The sequence below is a fragment of the Hesperophylax consimilis genome, chromosome 24 (assembly GCF_061612785.1).
Source record: "Hesperophylax consimilis isolate HC1 chromosome 24, BYU_Hcon_1.0, whole genome shotgun sequence".
Classification (NCBI taxonomy): Eukaryota; Metazoa; Arthropoda; class Insecta; order Trichoptera; family Limnephilidae; genus Hesperophylax; species Hesperophylax consimilis.
Genome location: NC_142859.1, coordinates 24,930,874 through 24,951,559, shown reverse-complemented (window position 1 = coordinate 24,951,559; position 20,686 = coordinate 24,930,874). Strand labels below are relative to the sequence as shown.

At 33.0% G+C, this 20,686-nt stretch overlaps 2 protein-coding genes across 2 annotated transcripts in view; both read right to left on the bottom strand.

Annotated features, from left to right (window-relative positions):
* LOC149412119 (odorant receptor 4-like) overlaps positions 1 to 5,433 on the bottom strand; it is a 36,030-nt gene extending 30,597 nt beyond the window's left edge. The window contains exon 1 of the mRNA XM_089646516.1: positions 5,151 to 5,433. Coding sequence (XP_089502642.1) covers positions 5,151 to 5,186 — 36 coding nt within the window. The 5' untranslated portion in view covers positions 5,187 to 5,433. The remainder of the gene's footprint in view (positions 1 to 5,150) is intronic.
* A 9,389-nt stretch (positions 5,434 to 14,822) lies between these two features.
* On the bottom strand, positions 14,823 to 17,278 carry LOC149412118 (putative odorant receptor 92a). The gene is made up of 5 exons (XM_089646307.1): positions 17,274 to 17,278; positions 16,857 to 16,953; positions 16,682 to 16,783; positions 15,734 to 15,904; positions 14,823 to 14,897 (listed from the first exon to the last, which is right to left on the bottom strand). Exons 1-5 carry the CDS (start codon positions 17,276 to 17,278, stop codon positions 14,823 to 14,825), a joined length of 450 nt encoding a protein of 149 aa, XP_089502433.1.
* Between the last annotated feature and the right edge of the window lie 3,408 nt (positions 17,279 to 20,686).

Here is a 20,686-nt window from a genome sequence, read left to right as displayed (position 1 = left end):
TTATTATAAACTAAATGATCTTTGCTTAACTTGTGTTCAGTCAATTAAGGACCTTGGTTTCTCTTTAGATTAGAAAAGCTGTGTTTTCGTGATCACAACAACGTGTTAAATCTCAACTACTTGACTTCATCAATATAATCACATTTGAATTCAATAATATTATTATCCTAAAAACTCTTTACTGTTCGTGTGTTATCCCTAATTTAGAATATGCCTGCGTTATTAGTTGGTAGTTTTGCGCCACCCTGTACCACCACAGTATGCGGAAAATATTGCTTGTGTTGTGTTAGAGGATTTAGCCAGCCGAGGAATTGAATGCGCGATGCCAACTCAGCTAATAACCGGTCTATATGAACATCACCCCAAAACAATTATTTAGATTTATTTATGAACAGTTTATTTCATTTTTTAAGTTTTTATTCCAGATAAAAGAAAATTACATTTCCACTTATTTAACTAGAAATAAATACATTTTTTAATTACATTACACATAAATACATAATATAACAATATTATTCAGTATTTTGCTGATTGATTGATTTGTTCTCCTTTCTTTGATGTTCACATTAATCATATCGAATCCGTACAGCATCGCTTCTTAGTGGGAATTGCTTGGAGGTTAGAGCTAAAAAGAGGTTTTCTTTAGAAAAACGATGGAAGGACTTTAATCTGATCTGCATTTTCATAATTTTAACAGTATGGTTGACTCGCCTACTTTTTTACAGCTCACCCTTTCAATATCCCTTCCCGTAGACTCTTAAATAATGATTTGATTTTCCTCAATCAACGCTCCACAAATTATGGATACCATTCACCAATGACTAGAATGTCCAGACTTGTCAACTCAAGTCAGGACCTTGAATTTTTTGGTGTAAGCCAAAATGATTTTTGTTAGTCATTACGCAAGTATTATTTTGTAGTAATATGGCTGAACTCCATCAAAACCTTGATCCTATCTTGACTTGACATTATCTCCATCAAAACCTTGATCTTATCTTGACTTGACATTATCTCCATTGTTTTTGTGCCAAATTTTTGTAATCGCATCTTTTACTGTAACATTTCTATTGTATAAACTTCGCGTAATATGTAATGTGTTAATTGGACTTGGTCCGTTATAAATAAATAAATGATCTATTTCAAAATATATTGATTGTGAAAATTCTTAATATGGACATATTAACGGTGACTTTGGGCTTATGTTGTTAGGGTAACATGTGCGGTTCAATTTGGACTAAAATTATCACAAATAAAAAAAGGCATTTTGTGACTTATGTAATTGTTCCACCCGTACATAAAAAATATTACCAGTTTATACTTGTGTAGTATAAACCAAATAAAACCAATTATGGATTTCCTCATTGCGACTTTAGCTCTAATAAGACAACATAATACAAATAAATAAAAATCGATTTGAAATTTATAAGAAAGTCATTTAAAAACAAAAAATTGCTCGAGAAAAGTAAGAAAAACATATATTTTAGGGAGCTTCCATATTCTGGTATCATTGAAGGTGTCATATTAAAACAAGATAAAATATTATTATAAATACAAGATAAGACATAAAATTAATTTAGTGGAATACAGAATTATATAAAACATCAACAATAAAAACTCACTGATAACAATAATTCAGAGAAACTTTTTTTATTCATTATTCATACCTATAGTCATTTATTGGCAACCATAAGAATATAGGAGGTACATAAAATAAATACAATTACAACAGAATTATAAATATAAACAACACAAAAGTTACACACTCATGAAATATCAGAGAAATACTCTTTAATAGACATTTTGTATTTGTTGAGCTCGCAATTGAAAATATCCACTTTTCATATTATGAATGATGAATTGATTTTAAAAATCACCCATACGTTTTAAACTTTCCATAAGTGACCAGTTCTTCATAAAACATATACTTTAAATTATGTTTTATGACCGATTATATTATTTTATATACATTTTTAAATACTTACATGGTATTAGCATGGATAACTAGTTATTTACATAAAAGACCTTAACAAGTAAAATTACGCAATCAAGTCAGCGATTCAAAATATAGCGACTTTTCAATAACCCAAGGCACGGTTTTGGGACCATTGTTATTTATTATATATGTCAATGATATATTCCATATTTCCAAATATGGAGACATTGTCTCTTACGCTGACGATGCAGTCCTACTACTTAAAGCAAACACCTGGTCTGAATTAAATAACATGGCAAATACAGGTATCAATGAACTAAAATTATGGTTTGATGAAAACCTGTTGACTTTAAATACTAAAAAAACTTATTATTTACCATTTTTCATTAAAAAACAAGAGACACCTAAAGAAATAAACATAATTATCCACTCTGTGAAAAAATACAGAAAACTATAAATGCAATATATTATGTACAAACATAGAAAGCAAGACCAATATTAAATACCTAGGCATAACAATAGACCAGCGTTTAAAATAGTCCCCACATATAAATATTCTGAACGACAGGATAAGGAAACTAACTATATATTTAGATGTTTAAGAGATATTTTAAACGAAAAATTACAATACGGCATTATAGGCTGGGGCGGTACATATAAAAATCAAACACAAAAAATTTACATATCACAAAAACTAATAATAAAAACTATATTAAAAAAACCCTATTCATATTCGTCCGAACTTTTATTCAAAAAATTTAAGGTCAGAAAATTAAGTGCATTATACTTCTACCATGCAACATTACAAATTTATAAAAACAATATTCAAAATAAAGTTGCACCCTTTAAAAATAACAGAAATCTTATACAAAAGTCAATGCTTCCTACTCCTAAATGTAAAAAAAAACAAAAGGACAGTTCAACCACGAATATCTTGGAGTTAAATTTTTTAACTCATTACCAGAAAAAATTAGAAACATGAATGCAAATATTAAAGAATTCAAAAGCCACCTTAAAAAGTATTCCGAACACTTGAACTGAATAATTTCAAATTTTAACCAATATAACAACATCCCCCATACACACAAGCCCTGCTTATTTATGGGGGTACATCAATTACTTATATTATATTATATTTTGTAATTAATGACTGTATTATATTGTGTAATGTAATTCGTGTATCTCTTTTTATTAATAAAAAAAACTTTTTTTTTGGAAGCGTAGACGGTTTACACGTAGTTCCCGTGAGCACTTAGGCCATAGGTCCTTTGTGCTATCTCCCATTTTACCTCAATCCTTTAACAACAACCCAGTCCCTTTAATAAAGTTCACCAGGATTGTCATTGGATATGTGGCTATGTCTTCTGGTTCTACTGTATGTCTCCCCAGGTATCTGAGCCTAGTTCCCACCAGGGCATGACATTGGCACCATAGGTGAATTGGAGTCTCTTCATCCTCTTAACATTTCCTGCATCTATTGGTGTTTTCCACTACCAATATCTGCATGTGTCTCCTGAGATGGTAGTGTCCCGTTAGTAGTCCATCCAGTTCCCTCAGAGTGTGTCTGTCTATATCAAGCTGTTTCTTGGTTCGTCTAGGTCTAGCGTCTGGTACTTTTATGAGTACTTTGGATTGTCTCATTCCAGGTGCCCTCTCTCATTCTTTGCGGTGCTGGGATTTGACCCACCTATCAATATGTAATTCAATATCACATTTAATAAACATGTAATTTAATAAATTTTTAAATTCTCAGTGGTATATATTTAATACACCACGTAATACGTGTACATATTATATTATTAATTACTTATAATGTTAACACTCGCCATCCGACCACAAGCTAATTGAAGCTAAGCTCCCATTGGAGAGTAGTATTCAAAGGTCATAATATGTATACACTTAATGTCAATACTAATTTATATGTACTTACATTATTTATTTAATGATAAATATTTAAAAATACATATAACGTTATTGTGATTATTACAATCTGTTCAAGCAAGAAACAATTCTAAACAAAATACAATTTTATAGTTTGTTTTGCATTGATCTACTTTGAACAGAACACGATATAAATGATATAAAGTAATGATATACACGTAGGTGCAAAATATATGTTCACCGAAATACTTGCAGCACTCACGCTACAAAAATCTAACATGATTTTTGGAATTCATTTTTAAATTTCAAATAAATTATTCTATTTAAAAATCAGGCACGTTTAAAGTGCTCGTGCTGTCATTTCATACAACTCTATTTCGTTCAGCACAAAGGTTTTGCAATCCCAGACGTTGGTTCTCTTTGGTCTGCAATTTACAGTAATTTACACTGAAAGTGGCAAAATGTAACTCTCAAACATAGCGTAAGGAAACTGGAAAATGTGTCGAGAATTGGAAATTTATTTAAAGCGGGGCATTAGTTTTAGATGTGGCAACTGTCTTTCTGCAGCTATGTCAAAATTGGGGAGTTTTGAAATTTAGGTCTTTGGGAATATGTTTATTAATTTATAGCGGAACATTAGTTTAAGATATGTCAACTGTCTTTCTACAACTTTTCTCAATTTTGCGGAGTTTTGAAATTTAGATCTTTGGGAATATGTTAATTAATTTATGTAAAGCGGGACATTAGTTTTAGATGTGGCAACTGACTTTCTGCAACTATGTCAATTTTGCGGAGTTTTAAAATTTAGATCTTTAGGAATATGTTTATTCATTTATTTAAAGCGGAACATTAGTTTCAGATATGTACTGTTTTTCTGCAACTATGTCGATATTGGGAAGTTTTGAAGTTTAGATCTTTAGGAATATGTTTATGAATTTATTTATTTATTTGATCTTTTACACTTCCCTCAATTGCTCCTGTCCATAATAGTGGAGTTTTGGGATAAATCGATAAAGCAGTCAAGTTTACGAAATTGGAAAACAATTCTTAGTCTATTTAGAACTTCATTAAAATAAAGCTTCTTGTAACGTGTAGGCAACGAATCCTCATTTGTTTAAATACATCTTTTGAATTTCATTTTTGTTTTCGGGAATGAATAAATGCAAATCTTCAGTCTTTTTAATCTTTTTAACTAGCCCTATTCCCAGCATCCGATCAAGATGAAACTCGGCACATATACTCGTTGTCGGTGACAATGCATTCTATCAAGTCGCAATCACGTACTCACACGCGTACTGTAGTAGCACATTGCATTTAAAATTGGGAACTGACTTACCCCTGGTACATTGGAACACGTCTTGTGAGAGCACATTTGTAAACTTTCCAGTTTTTTTTTAGCAGACTCGAGGTTAATACATTCCGAGGGTCACTCGAAACGTGGACACAGCACGACTTGCCTTAATAGAGCATATATAAACCATATTAGTTTTCTTAGCAGACTCGATATTAATACATTCCGAGGGTCACTCAAAACGTGTACACAGCACGACTTGCCTTAATAGAACATATATAAACCTTATTGGTTTTCTTAGCAGACTCGATATTAATACATTCCGAGAGTAACTCAAAACGTAGACACTGCACGACTTGCTTTAGTAGAGTGTCAAGGTAATGATAAATTGTCATTGAGATAGGTACTCCACAGCTTTTAGATTGTTATTGTCAGGAAAGGTAATTAGGTAAAGGAATGCAGTAACATGTGTTATTTATTAAAATACTAACTTTTGACATTTGACGCCATTTGCAAAAAAATATGGCACATTCACTTTATGACATTAGCTTTGTTTCAGCTTGTATAACTGATGCTTCTAATGGGAATTTCTAATCTATTTCTAAATAGTATAAAATAAAGCCGCTTTTTGTGTCTGTCTGTTTGTGCGCTTAGTTCTCCTAAACTACGCAAAATATTTTTATACGGTTTTCATTATCATTCAGATTTTTTTTCCGGAAAGTTTATGCATATGATATATGCATATTATATTTATATAAAGTATAGAAAAATCGACGCTTTGTAACCAAGTCGAAAAATTTTGGGGCGCTTACCTTGCAAACGATGGCTGAACCTTAGAAGATACAACAAAATAATGCACTACGGAATTGTATATTTTAAAAAGGCCTAGAGAAAAGTCCGTTTTGATATGTGTCTATCTCCTAAGGATAACCCACAGTAATCATTTTTATCCTTTACATATATTATAGGTTATTTACAACGTTATTTTGACCAATAAAATATTAATTCTTTTCCAATTTAATATGTTAGTTACACAATTAAGTAAATACAACATAACTTACATATTTAATAACATTTAATTTAAATAAGTATCTTAGAAGATATCGCAATTTGAAAAATCAAAAGTCAAAACTATTTGCCGCACGCACAAAAACCGCCGCGGCGAGTACCACATGGCCATTAAAGTATATAACAACCTTCCACGTAGCATCAAACAAATAACCGACACACTTAAATTTAAATCAACACTAAAAGCATTTCTTTTAAACAAATGTCACAACACCTTAAATGAATACCTTACATGAATTAAATACCTCTGTTTTTTTATTTTTATTTACTGTTATTTATTTGTTAAGATGTAATTGTTGGGTTATGTAATATAATGTGTATTTGTTGGGTTAGCTGGAAGAAATAGGATGTAACCTATAAGCTATACCCTTTGTACTCTTTTTGTGCAATAAATATTTTTTGAATTTTGAATTTTTCCTATCTTTGTCGCAATAACAAGTATATAAGAGTTCTCCGTGTTGGGTTGTTTACTGAGAATATTATTTGGTTTTCAAAGATGAAACACAAGGTATTCTTATTTGAGTGTTGTTATCACAATTTCGTATTTAAATTATGTCTCGAAAACGTAGTACTTTGAATACAGGTCGTAGTACAAGGAATGCAAAAATAATGCGTTTAGTACGTCCTAATGACGAAAAAGAAGAAGAAAAGGAAATCCGGCTGTCAAATAGCAGAGAAAATACTTCTTCCTGAAGAGATAGATAATCGTCTGTCGAAGGTGAGGCTCGCCTTAGTCTTGATCGGGATAGGAATAGATCCCAGAGAGCTAGATAATCTTCCGTACAAAGAAACAATCGATTACTCACTGATCGAAATAGACAAAATAACCACCGGTCCATGAGGGTAACTAATTTGTGTTTAAATAAAGTTAATGATGAATTGAATTACGATTCTTCAATTGAATACAGGAATGATCCTATGGTTTCAATATGTACAATATCTGTTGTCCAAGAACATTGCTCTGCTCTGAAATAGAACGACGAGTCTGAAGATATGTGTTGCATTCAGGAAAAAGTAAAATTAGAGGAAAATCTTCTTCCACCCGAACCACTAAACTCTCTTCTGACGGGTAATCTTACATAAATGTAAACAATTCATGCGCAATATACGCCAATATAACAACGCGTTTCAAATATCGTCTTTTAAGAGTACCAAAGATAAACGAATATTATCTTTGAAGAGTACGCAGGTTGTTGAGCGGGATTTTATGCCTGCATTTAAAATTCAGGGGCAAGTTTATCATTTAGCAGGGAGTTTGCTTCCATATCAGCCCGATGATCATAAATTTTTTCAAATCTATTTTATCTCAGATCCAGAAACACAAGCATCAACGCGGTTTGATAGTGGTTTGGTAAGATCTCTACAAAATATGTTACAGTCCCATAACAACTACATGCAATCTTTCAAAACTGCTATTGAGAACGTTCCACCGGGCACACCCAACTTCAATGTCGTAATCCATGGAAATAAAGTACCTTTTGGAGAATACAACAGCCGTTATAATGCCCCATACATAAATGAAGTAGCAATATTGATAGCTGGACAACAATGTGATAAAAAGAGATATTGTGACAACAATTTGGGAGAAGACCGATACGCCATTAATGTTTGTCACCCGATTAGTGAAGCACCTCTAATAAAAAACTGTTTCATGCATGAATTACTATTGCTATCGTATAATAACAAGACATAGTAATTTTAACCCCTTACTTAAATATAAGATGTTAACGAAACAGTACTTGGTCGATCAATATGCAAAAATTGAAAAAAAGCGATTAGCTTACATTCCTAACAATCAAAATAAATTGAAAATAGAAAATTATGTTTTTCTTCAGGATACTTTACGGTCGAATAAACACAGCAGCGACATTGGACAATTGGTTATACTACCTTCATCGTTCACGGGTGTGCCTCGATATTTGCATGAAAAATCGCAGGATGGAATGACTCTCGCCAGACATCACGGTAAACCTGATTTTTTTATATCTGCAACATGTAATCCAAACTGGACGGATATCAAGGAAAATATCAACATCAATTTAACTCCTCAAGACAGATATGATATAGTGAATAGAAAATTATATTTAAAAGTAAAGAAACTCCTATGCCTTAACAAGGCTCATATATGTTTTTAATTTCAAGTAAAACTGTATTTTTAAATGACCATCAACAAAGCATAGGGCTCAAACATTAAATGTTGCAGGTTTAAATTTGAGCGTTGAGTGTTTTTCACATGGACAGCTAGCTATATGAAGCCCTTTCACGTGTAACTTCTAAGCTAAATCTGTTTGTGCTGTCTAATGAAAGAACAGCTGTAAACATTTTACATAAAGACATCCTGTAGTTACTGGCAGTATAGTCTGATTCAAGATAAAAAATGATATTTACAGCTATTATAATCTAAAAAATCTGTGCAAAAAATGTATGCTTACAGTAAAATATTTAAAAAAAAATTACTGTTATTGGTAAACGCGCTTTTTGGAACCATAAACTGTCAACGTCAAAGCGTTAAAAATGGATCGGATGTCACATCACTGGACTATGACGGCCGGCATAGTCCAGTGGTAACGCATTGGACTGCCATTCCGAAGGTCGCGGGTTCGAACCCGGCGTGCGCAAATAAATTTTATTTGATTAATTTGTGTTATTTCACAATTAATTAATTAAAATAATATATAGTATATTTGCGGCACGTTCCAGAGTGGAAGATACTACCAGTATCGCCCTGGTGTAAGACCACCATTCAGAATTGAAACGTTGCTCCAAATGGCTTTAGCCGTGTTTAGTGACTAGATCTGAATAGCCAGGTACTTCCCCACCTTCCTCTTTCCCTTCCCCACTTACCTTCAGCCTCACAACATCCCCCAATTGGGGATGCCATAGTCTCACTGGCTCCAGACGGGAGCAGTTGGGACTCTTGTGAGGTATTCACTATAAAAAAAAAAAAAAAAAAATTGCACCCGTGCGAAGCCGGGGCGGGTCGCTAGTATTCAATATTTCTTAAAAATTTATGCTGGATTTACTCGTTAGACTTTCATGAATATTAAAAATGCATTCTTAAGAGTCAGTTATATTCTTAATGGCTTGACCGAACGGTTGTATATGTATAATTATGTTTAAACCTAACATTTGCATTGCTTTACTGTTTATGTTATTAATTTTAGATATCAAAAATGAATCAAATGTTATTCCCAGGTCTATCATTCTCACAAGTATATTGAATTACAAAAATGATATTTTAATACACAAACATTATTTAATAAGCAATGTTCAATGCGCTGTGTTGCTAAATAGGATCCAATTTTATATACCTGCGCGCTCCACACGCTCTTCTGTCATATTTAATGCAAAACAAATTGCAAAACAAAATTTTTGCTTGCACAAACTGTAATAATTACAATAAAATAATATTTCCTTCATTAGACAATGTTGCATCTGCAAAGAAGATGGACTCTGTAACGCTGTCCGTAAATAAGGAAGAAGGGCAACACGGCATAGTGTCCCAAAAATTAAACAGTGGAGAATGTTAATTAGAATTAAGAATTAAAATATCATTAGAAAGAAAATATTTAAAAGAGGATTTATATTTTTTGCTTATTAATGATAACTGCATTGATATTAACATATTTCTTATATCTAAAATTTCTAAATTATTTCTCTGCGATGCCTTTCAACCTGCATAAAGTATTTTTAACGTTGTATTTTCCTTGAAAGAATGATCATTTTATTGAAACGATCATTTATTATACGTTTAACCTGACGAAGAAACCATTGGTTTCTTCGTCAGGTTAAACGTATAATAAATGATCGTACATGTCCACCCTTTTTGATTAAATAGTAGTGTACAAAGTTATTTATTTTATTTAAATTAAAATGACGCCACAAAGTGAACAGTTTGCAACTATTGAAAAAATTATAATGTCACTTCTTCAATAATTTCAAAATTACTTTGTGGTGTAATTTTAATTATATATTAAAATAAATTACTTTGTATACACCACTATTTAATCAAAAATGATTGTCACGTTTCAAAACCAATGGTTTCTTCGCCAAAATAAACTTAATACGAGGATAATGAAAATTAACAAATTTAAAAATGGACAAAAATTTACAAATAAATGTTTAAAAAAAATATTGAAATGAGAATTGATTAATTATATACTGTTATAAAAATAAATATATAAAAAGTTTTTTATTTTCATATAATTATAATATACTTCTTTTGTGTAGCAGATTATGTTGCGCTGCATCTTCCAAATAACATAATATTAGTAAAATTCATCTTTGTTCAAGAATAATGCTTCTTCCTCGAGCTAAAGTAAATTATTCCGGGTCTCGGGAACTTTGAAAAATGTCTCTATTTTCAGAGTTTAAACTTCCGAAAAATGCAAACTTAACGCCGCAAACTGCTATGGCGAGGTACCCACCCCTTGGAGCAACTCGGAACCAAGAGATTGTTCCGTTCTTCCCGCACTTCTGAAAACTTTCTGAAAGTGGAATAACATTCTCAACGATGGGGATGTGTTTTAAACGACTTCATTCCATACTGAAGTACGTGGATTTTTTTATTAATTAAACTTAATTAAAATTTACACTACATTTAAGGAAAGTCAAATTTATTACGTAATTGATCTTTTCGCATGGTTTAATTTAATTTATTCTGATAAACGAATTACTAAAATCTCAGAAGTTTCAAACTGAATACCTCAAGAAGTTACTAATTATTTATGGTCTAGAAAATTAAAATCTGGTGCTTTAATATTTAATAAATTTTTAAAACCTTTTTACGTAAAATATTTGTTGTTACCTAAGGATTTGTAACGGGGTGTGTGGATCCTCTACTAAATTTATATCTAAGCTTTCGGTGTGTGGCACCTCCAGAATGCATTGATTAGATTGCCTACTCTGGATTTTTTAGAGATGCATTGGTTGCCACACCTGGGATCGGATCAAACAACCTGATGAGAAGTTAAAAGAGCTTTCGTTCTTTGGTCAACAGCCAAGAACAGAACCCAGAACAGTAAGCATTCCTTTTGGCTTGTGACCGATGGATCCGTTCGATTTCGTCATCAATAATTAAAAATTGGAGTCTTCATCCTAGGACAATGAGTAATTAAAAAGAATCTTCCGATCCTGCATAATCACGGGCTTTTGTTTTGGGGACAACAATGACAAGGTGATTCTAGAACTGACGAGAAGATTATTTGTGGCTTTCAACTACGCTGCTGTCGGTATCACATTCATTTATTGTTGATAAAGGTGGCATAAGTATCGATAGGATACAAGGATAAAGGTACTGCGTGAAAGGATCCCGCAGTAACAGTATGGCGGTTCCCGTTGAAAATACCAAAGAGAAATTTGGAACAATAGGATGGCATAAGACTATATTGAAGGTACTCACAGTTCTCATGGGCAAGGTCGCTATATTTCTACTTTCAATAGTTGTAATGGTAGTTTCAGTTCGTTTCGATAGTAATCAGGCACCACCCAAGTAACAACACTCCCATTAACAAACGCGTGGTTTTTCCGCTAACAATGAAGATTAGCACAAGAATATTGCACACCGATGTCACTCATTAGAAGGTTATTATTGAACTTAAAACTTTGTGACACTGATAATAATTTTAAACGCGTTTTGTAGGTATTTCTCATGCACAGGTTTCGCGAAAGCATTTAGGAAAAGTAAGATAACCTCTAACAGTTACTAAATATTGCATATAATTCTTGCACTGATATGCTAATTCTTGCACACCTGCGGTCTGCAAACCGATTGCAGACACGGTTTCCTTACATTTTTTTCCAGCAGCCGCGGTGAACAGTGAGCATCTTATATTCAGTTTCGTTGTCCTCGTCCTTGTAACATTAATTTAAAATCTATAATGAAAGTGTAATTCTATTTAATAAACCAATATATGATATTTTTAGACCTGAATTAACAACGCCCTTCACAATGTAATGTACTACACTTGTACTACTAATTTGAATTTTTTAATAGAAAATATGATACAACATTGAAAATTTTAAGAACCAGACTACCCGTAAATCTGTGCATTTTGATTTCAATCCCAATTGCCCATCACTCGATTTCGTTTGATCTGCATATTTACATTTTTAACTTTTTCTGTTTGCAGCAAATTAAGGAAGAGATTAACCCTTACTTTTGAAAACGTCTAAAAACTAATTAGCGACGTTGATTTGCTTTCTCAATTTCGTAAGCATGCCGCCAAATAGCGCCAGTAGCGGCCGGAAGCTCCATGCAAGAGCTAGACAAATGGCCTCGCCATTATTTGTCAGTGATATAAAACTTTAAGTTAGATTAATACAGAAAGTTGGCCCCGTACGTGGCCTAGGATAAGAGGGGAGGAAGTTCCGCCCTGCTGAAGAATGCGCAGCCTTAATGGAATATAACCCATCTGAACCTTTTTGTGTAGATACAACAATAACAAAGATGGCCGTTTGTTAAAAGATAAAAAAGTTTTATGGAGAATTTACGATCCTAAGTAAATAATTTGCAGAGCAGTTAATAGATTTGAAATAATTTGTTTTTTGCTGTTTGTTCTTTCGAAACTAGGATATGGCCACTTTTCTCTTCACCTCTACGGGGTAATGATTTTTAGTTGGGAGGTTACGGGTTCCATAACTGCTATGTGGAGGTTTTTTTAGGGAAAGGAAGAAGATAAAGTTCTGGGAAGGAAAAAGGCATGAAAGGTGGGTACGAATCTGAGGGTCATTATGGCCAGGAGTGACAGACGCATGTATCCTTCGAGAGAGAGTCCAGCTGGGTAGGTCAAAATGCCTTCCTTAACCTATCTCTCCCGATCTGACTCGCCAAGCAGTAGGTGGGTAGGTGGGCATTCGCATCCGCCGTCAAGACCAAAACCAAGACAAACCTCACCCCACTAGCGTGGGCACCCCTGCCAAGTCACCAAACATGGCGAATGACTTGTGGTGACCTATGGCATGTGTGATGTTTATCCAACAAATGGTTCCCAGGACGGCGAGACAAATACCCGCCTCCCAAATTAACTGTCTGTGAAGTTATTCATAAAACTGAGTTATTTTTTTTTTCTATTTAACCCCGCACAGGTGGCCTCGAGGAAAATAATTTCCCTCAGGGCCTATGCCATCTTTGGTAATGCTGTGTGGAGTTCTTTTTGAGAAAATAAAGGAAATGAAGTTCTGGGAAGGAAACGGGTATGAGGGGGTGGGTAGAAATCTTTAGGTCAGTATCTCTAGGAGTGACGTATGAATCCATCCCCTACTGCGATGCAAGGCGATGGGGGTCGGGATAGTCCGACTAAATATGTCAAAAAGTGTATTCCTCAACCGTCCTCACACGATCTCACTTGTCACGCAGTTGGTGGGTAGGTGCATCCGCCGTCAATACCCTAGACAAGACTGACCCCATGAACCCGGGCACCCCTTCTAAGTCACCAAACGTAGCGACCTATGACAGAGGTGTTGCTGAAAGAAAGATTGACCTCATCTTGCTGGTTTGGTTAGGTTAGGTTATTATATGATAAAATGTAACTTAAAATGTGTCTGTGTTTGTTGAAATTGTTATGTGAAATAAAGATTTTGTCTTTTCCCCTAGGTCCTGGGATAAAGTGACATTTCGCATTTGTTATTTTGGTATAGCGTATTTTCCCTAATCTCTAAGCCTGCGTCATATATAATATGTCTTTTTTTGTTATTCGGCGGTATGATCACTTTTGGGATCACGGCATTATTGTTAGCAAAATTATTTTTATGGCATATTACCTGCAGAAATAAGTACATCAACTCTTATTATGCGGCCGTATGTCTCTGCATTCTCCTTCGGGGACACTTAGTTATAATAATAATAAGTAGGTAGAACGTATTTTGCTTATGTCGTATTTTGTCAAAAACTTTTATATCCTCACTGCATACTCCTTCAGAACACGGAATTAAAGTTAATAAACTATTTTTGCAAGCGGATTACCATTCAAGATGCCTGCAAATATATAATGTAGGTATCGTTTACTAAGTTTTTTTTTTGTTTTTAGAACCAATGGGATATAAAAAGGTTACGGAATATAAAACCTAATTAAAATAAATCTTTCATACATTAAATATTTTTATTGAATTTGATTTATAACTTTATTTAACTTTTAGCACATATTTATAGAAATATATATTTTAATTTAGCGGGATTTTGTCAACATTAAATACTAGCTGTATGTACCCCGCCACGCATTGATGTGGCTCCGTCTATCTGTGCAGATAGAGACACAGTAGGGCCTGTTGCTTTTACGTCCAACAAATGGCGCTGTTTTTTTTTTAAAGCATGTTTTTACATATAACACAGGTATACAAAAACACACACCAATTTAAATTCAACCTTGTATCAAAATTTAAAAACAATAGGTGAAGAACTTTCGAAGATTTAAAATTTTGAACAAACGAACATTAATTTTTTTATTTATATGGAAAATAGATAGATTAACGGTTTTTTGATAAGCTCTTTTTAAATAATGTATTTAAGGGAAATATTTTTGTCACTAGATTTTTTATCGATTTTTAGCGAAACAGTAGGTAACACTAATCTTTATATTAAAAAAAGGTTACATCAAAAATGGGTAGGTACCTAGTATAACGTGATATTATCATTTTATTATACGTTTTATTTCATTGGTTCTCGACGTCAACTTTCTGATACACAGATCTTAAGAGAGTGAAGTAAGACCAGGCAGCACTCAAAATCTAAAAACAAAGATTATTGAAAAACATTTTATTGCTGTTGATAAAATATAAACAGTAAGAAAATTTCATGAAATATAATCATACATTTATTTTTCATTTCTCATCATCAATTTTGTATCTTTTTTATAAATGAATATTTAATCAAAAATACATTAAAACTTTGTTACAAAATTTTATTAAGCATTCGTAAAAAATAACAAATTATGTAGACTGTTACTTCTGACAGAGTTTGAATAAAAACATGTCACTTAATGACTTCTGGCATTTACCCGACGAAATAAGTGAACGGTAATAAAAAAAACAGACATAGCTTGATATAACTGATTTAATATAGGACAAACTTAATATTTAACAATAACATTTTGTCTCTTAAGGCGAAGCACTACGAAGAAATGCAAAATTAGGTGTTTTGTGTTTGAAAATTTAATAACTTGAAAATATTGTGGATGTTTTAATCAAATACCGCGAGTAGAAAACATCTTAGCACGGAAAAAAAATTACAGGACCAATTAAAACTGCTTAGTGCTAAATTTCCTACTTAAGAAAACATTTTCGGTCATGGTTTTATTGCGTAATGTGACAAACTAATTACTTTTAAAAATAATCGGAAAAAATTTGATTATTTGTACCTGAAATTCTAAAGCAAAATAAAAAACGCTTTTGGCGATGTTTTTTTTTTGCATGATAAAAATAGGCGGTGTTAGGCGGAAATTTCAACCTTTTCACCATCTACATAAGGACTGTTATTATTAGTGTCCTGATTCCAAATGTTACACTACTTTATGCGTCGCCTTAATGACTTCTGGTAGTAAACGGACAAAATAAGAACATCTTACCGATGTAAAAGTGGACATGGAGATTTTAGAAAAACCCATAGCAGAAATGGCTATCGGTTTTTTGCAGCGAGACTGTATCATCAGAATTCCATAAAGAAATTCCTTCCTGTCTGATTCAGACACCAAATCTGTCCACTCAGAGTAAAACGCTGCCTTCGATACGTTGTTACTCTGGAAAAGAACGAAACAGTATTTTTTCACATCTTTAGGGATGCTGTATATTGGATATTTTGTGAGGAGAGGAAGAAGTGAACTTGGGAAACGAGTCATAGAAACGACGCGTTCTCTTGTGACCAACATGTCAACTCTGTGTACGAATATTGGGCGAGCGTTTGGTGTTTTTCCCGATTACACGCCGGTGCCAAAGAGATCAATGCTGCTAGTTTTTTTAACCTTCCTAACATTTTATATTAAAATAGAACAGTAGAACAAGGACAGGATGTTTTATATAGATTGTAATCCGTTTTAGAGTCTATCAAACGGACCGCCCGTTTTTGTACAGAGTCAAGGGTCAAAGTCAAATCATTGATGTTTTTCCATTACTTTCAAAGCAATTTAATTCTCAGGGAAGAAAACCTTTTCTAGCTAGATATAATATTTTATACTCGGAGAGTCATTTTGATTCAACTCAGATCTAACAAAATAGTTGACCTTACACATGTCTTATCGAAGTAGATGGTCTCTAACTTAGTCTTATGGCAATGCAAAAAATAGATTCAGACGGTCAAACGGTTCCTATTTTTAACTGAGCATTGTTTAATATTGACTTATAGTCACTCTCTAAAGTACCTAACACATTAATCTATCATTCATTACAGAAGTGTTGTCATTTATAGAGAGTTTGGTAACATTACCGCTGACTAATTAATAATATACACTATCCATTGAAACAGTATATAAAACTTTCTAAAATATTTCAAAACTATAAGGATAAAAAACAGAACTTACTTCTTCAATCAACTTATTTCCGTACCAAGACATCATCAGGATTTGTGTCATGGACGACGACAGGAACAGGAAGTACTTCACTAGCACTCCAGGCGGCGCAATCTAAAATTTGTATTTAATAGATAAGCAAAAGAATTTAAAGATTCTCATCAAGTAAATAAATCTTTAGTTTTACCGTTATGGAGAAAAGCAGGACGCAAATCATCAGGGAACTCAGTACTAGATTGAACAGCAAAACTAGACTGAAAACTTCTTCAACCTCTTTGCTGATTCTGAAAGAAATTGCAAATTGTAAGATGGATTTTGTCAGACAAATTAATTCAAAATGAAATTATTATTCAAAAAAATTTTTATGATTATTTTCTGTTGCAAAATAATTTAAATCCAAATCATAATTATGTAAAATATGCATTTTTATTTTATTCGTTCACTATAAGTTATTGATTTATAAGCGTGAAATCTAAAACGTCCTTATATTCAGATTGTCGAAAACGTTCGTAAACCTCCCCAAATCCAGAGCATAACATTATAAATTTGGGGTAATTTCCTAGAAACAACTTTTTTATAAATTATCCGACCAATCCGATATTACGGCATTGACGATTTAAAATGATAAGAGATACTGATTTATTTAATCCTTCGGGCTAATAATAATTATGTTCGTTCGCTTTTGGGAAAAACTCATATGGTCTCACAGAAATCGTTGTCTCATTTTTTTCGTGATGAGGAACATGGTCTAAATGGCGTTAGAATGAGAAATCGCCATGCTTTATATTCAAATCTAAAAGTTGACCACAGAATAGTTGAAATTTGCACCTTGATGAAACCAAAGGTTCCGACCGCAATTTGAAAAAAAAAACACTCACGAAACTTCGTAATTTAAAAAATATATATATTTTAATACAAAACGACAAAAAAGCAAGGTGACGTTAACCTTTGTTATATATTTGTCTAAATATGTGTATGTTTTTATTTTGTGGCTATCATCATTTTTGTTGCAAAAGAAGTAAAGTGAGGAATTTTAATTTTTGCATTAATACATATGTTTATTAATATATTAAAATTTGAGAGCGTATTTCATCACCTTTCAGAAACAGTTTAAAGTTTTCGGATACGTTCAGTAATATTCCACTTGCTTAGATTTTATTGCAAAGCAGAAATACTACTACATACTGACATAATATGCCTTAGGCCTGATTAGTGAAGGTTAGTGTATAGTATTTATATCACGCATGAAGCAAAAAAATAAGTTCTACTTTTTAATCTCCAACTGACCTCCAATGCTCCCGAAGCTCTAACAAAAATTACCGAATTAAGTCTTCGCGTTATAATAGGGGTACACGTTTTAACAAGATATTAGTATACAAAAGCGCCTCTGTGGGTTAAATAAAAGTAAATTTTATTTAATTCAAAATTAATTTGTGTTCCTTTCCTTCGAACGGTGCCCTATTTTCGACAATTATGCTCTGACCGAGAAACTAATTGGTGGACCTATCAAGAGAATAGTGGAATAATAATTAGTGGTGGTTTGAGGATCCACTTGTTGGCTGCCACTCTCTGCCCTATTCACATCCACTCCACATTACCCACTCGAGTGGTGACAATAATATCTTGTGGCCACCGCTTAGCCACGCTCCGCAGGCGCAACCGCTGCGTCAGGCGGTCGGCGTACTAATGAAAATCTATGTGGTAATGTGGTAGTGTGGTATCTATTTAAAAAAAAGTAATAACAAATTCGTGGTTTATTTAAGAGCTTTTCATGACAGTTTTGTTATATATAATCATGTTATCAAGGGGTAAATAAGTTTTGCATTCTTAAAATACCTGCTATGCATTTCTAAGTGATTTTCAGTAGCTAAGTCATCTATAATCGCACAAGCAACATTTCAAACCATAGCGAAAGGTAACTTATATATATTTATATATTAGTCACCTTAGTTTCAATGCATACACAACCAACTATCAGATACACTCTCTAACCAATAGGATGCATGATCTAGCCAACAAGTATGGGAGTACTACTACATTTATAGAATTTAATCTATACCAGCACTTTGTTGAATCCTACAAATTATAGTAGCATTAGAAATTTAGTTGTAGTGATTTGTCTTACGTTTAGTATGGTTCCAGTTTTTAAATTATTTTATTATATGGTTATGTGTTTTACTTATATTGTTTCACATTTAGTTTATCAGTTTAACGTTATTTAATGTTTTAAAAACTGTATAATTTTCGAAAGCGCACTGCGCATATTCTGTTCTTAAAATCCATGCAAAAGCCCGACTAAAACAAAATAAAATAAAACATAAAAAATAAGTATAAATTAAATTAAAAAGAAGATACGTAATATGGAAAGACAAACGTACAATTTTTCTTTTGGTTCCTATTTTATTTTCCGATTTTAATTTAAATTTTTGATTGAATTTAAACACCACCATATAAATATTATTTTTTTGGTAAACTAATGTTTAAGACAAGATTTTTTTATGCATAGCACAAAGGGTAAAAAGTATTTTTGTAAGCAATAATTATTAAATATAATATAATATTTATTGCTTATAAAAATAATTGTTACCCTTTGTGCTATGCATAAAAAAATCTTGTCTTAAACATTAGTTTACCAAAAAAATAATAATTAATATTTGACAAGTTCTAGTATTTTCACCAAAAAATGTAGACAATTTGTCTCGACGCCATCTAGTGAGAGAGTTAGCACTTACAATGCCTTTCTCATATTAAATAAACTTGGTTGTTTCAGGTGAAAAAATGTAACAAGCAGTAATTGTTGAATGAAACACTAGTATATATTGAATTATTTCGCGGATAAGCGATAAGCCGCCATAGCTCAGTGGTCAGAGCTGTCGACCGGAAATCGAAAGTACACGGGTTCAAGTCCCGTTGGCGTCATGTATCTTTTATCAGGAGATTTTTCAATGTGGATGAGTGTTTCAGGCTAATAATTATTGCTTATAAAAATAATTACCACCATATAACACAAATACTTACACTATTAACTTGTTGTGGAATTTGACAGCTCTTTTCAATTTATCGTTTATGGATAGTTTGGATGCACCGATAGACCGAGATGCGTTATGTAAGTCCCTGCACAATAAGTTTAGCTGCATACAAACTTGTGCTATTATCAGGTAGAATAGGCAGTCCACGCATGATACAGTGCAGGTCGAATATATTCCTTCAACAAAAATAATCAGTATCTGTCTTTTTATTTGAGATTTAAAAATTATAATATTTTTGTGTTTTGAATGAGAGTGGGACTTTGTTGCAGAGTTTCGTACCCATAGTAAAGGAAGATTTTTTTCTCCAAATGTTTTATTAATTTGTAGTTGCTTGTTGGATATGTTTTCGCCCCTGAGATCTAGTGTTTCTAATATATGTATAAGTACAAACGGACTGCAATCTTTAGAGCACAGGCGTCAGGTAGGTATGCTGTCCTTGTTCTATCGGTATTACAATGGAAGATGCTCTGAGGAACTAGCGTCATTGATCCCTTCGGCACCGGTGCGTAGTCGGGATACACGCCAAACGCGCGCCCAACATTTGTACACAGTTGACACTTGTCACATGAGAACGGGTCGCTTCTATGATTCGTTCTTAAGTTCAACAGCTCGGCTGTGGAACGAACTGCCGGCCTCTGTGTTTCCTCCCTCCTACAACATGGGACTCTTCAAGACCCATGTTCACTCCTTCCTCTCCACAAAAAGACCCTCCACACAGCATCCCCAAAGATGACATAGGCCCTGAGGGAAATTATTTTCTTCAGGGCCTCCTGTGTGGAGTAAATATAAAAAAAAGTAGTTATTTCTGAAAAATTAAATTTAAATTAAATCTGAACAGATTACACATCTGCCCTGATGATAGACACTGCAATAATGTCCGAAACGTCGGCTAAAGAAGGAGGTAGTGCAACACGGCATAATACCCCAAAAACAAATCATTATAATACTTTTGGCCTTGAAAATCTCAAATCATACATACAAAAAAACG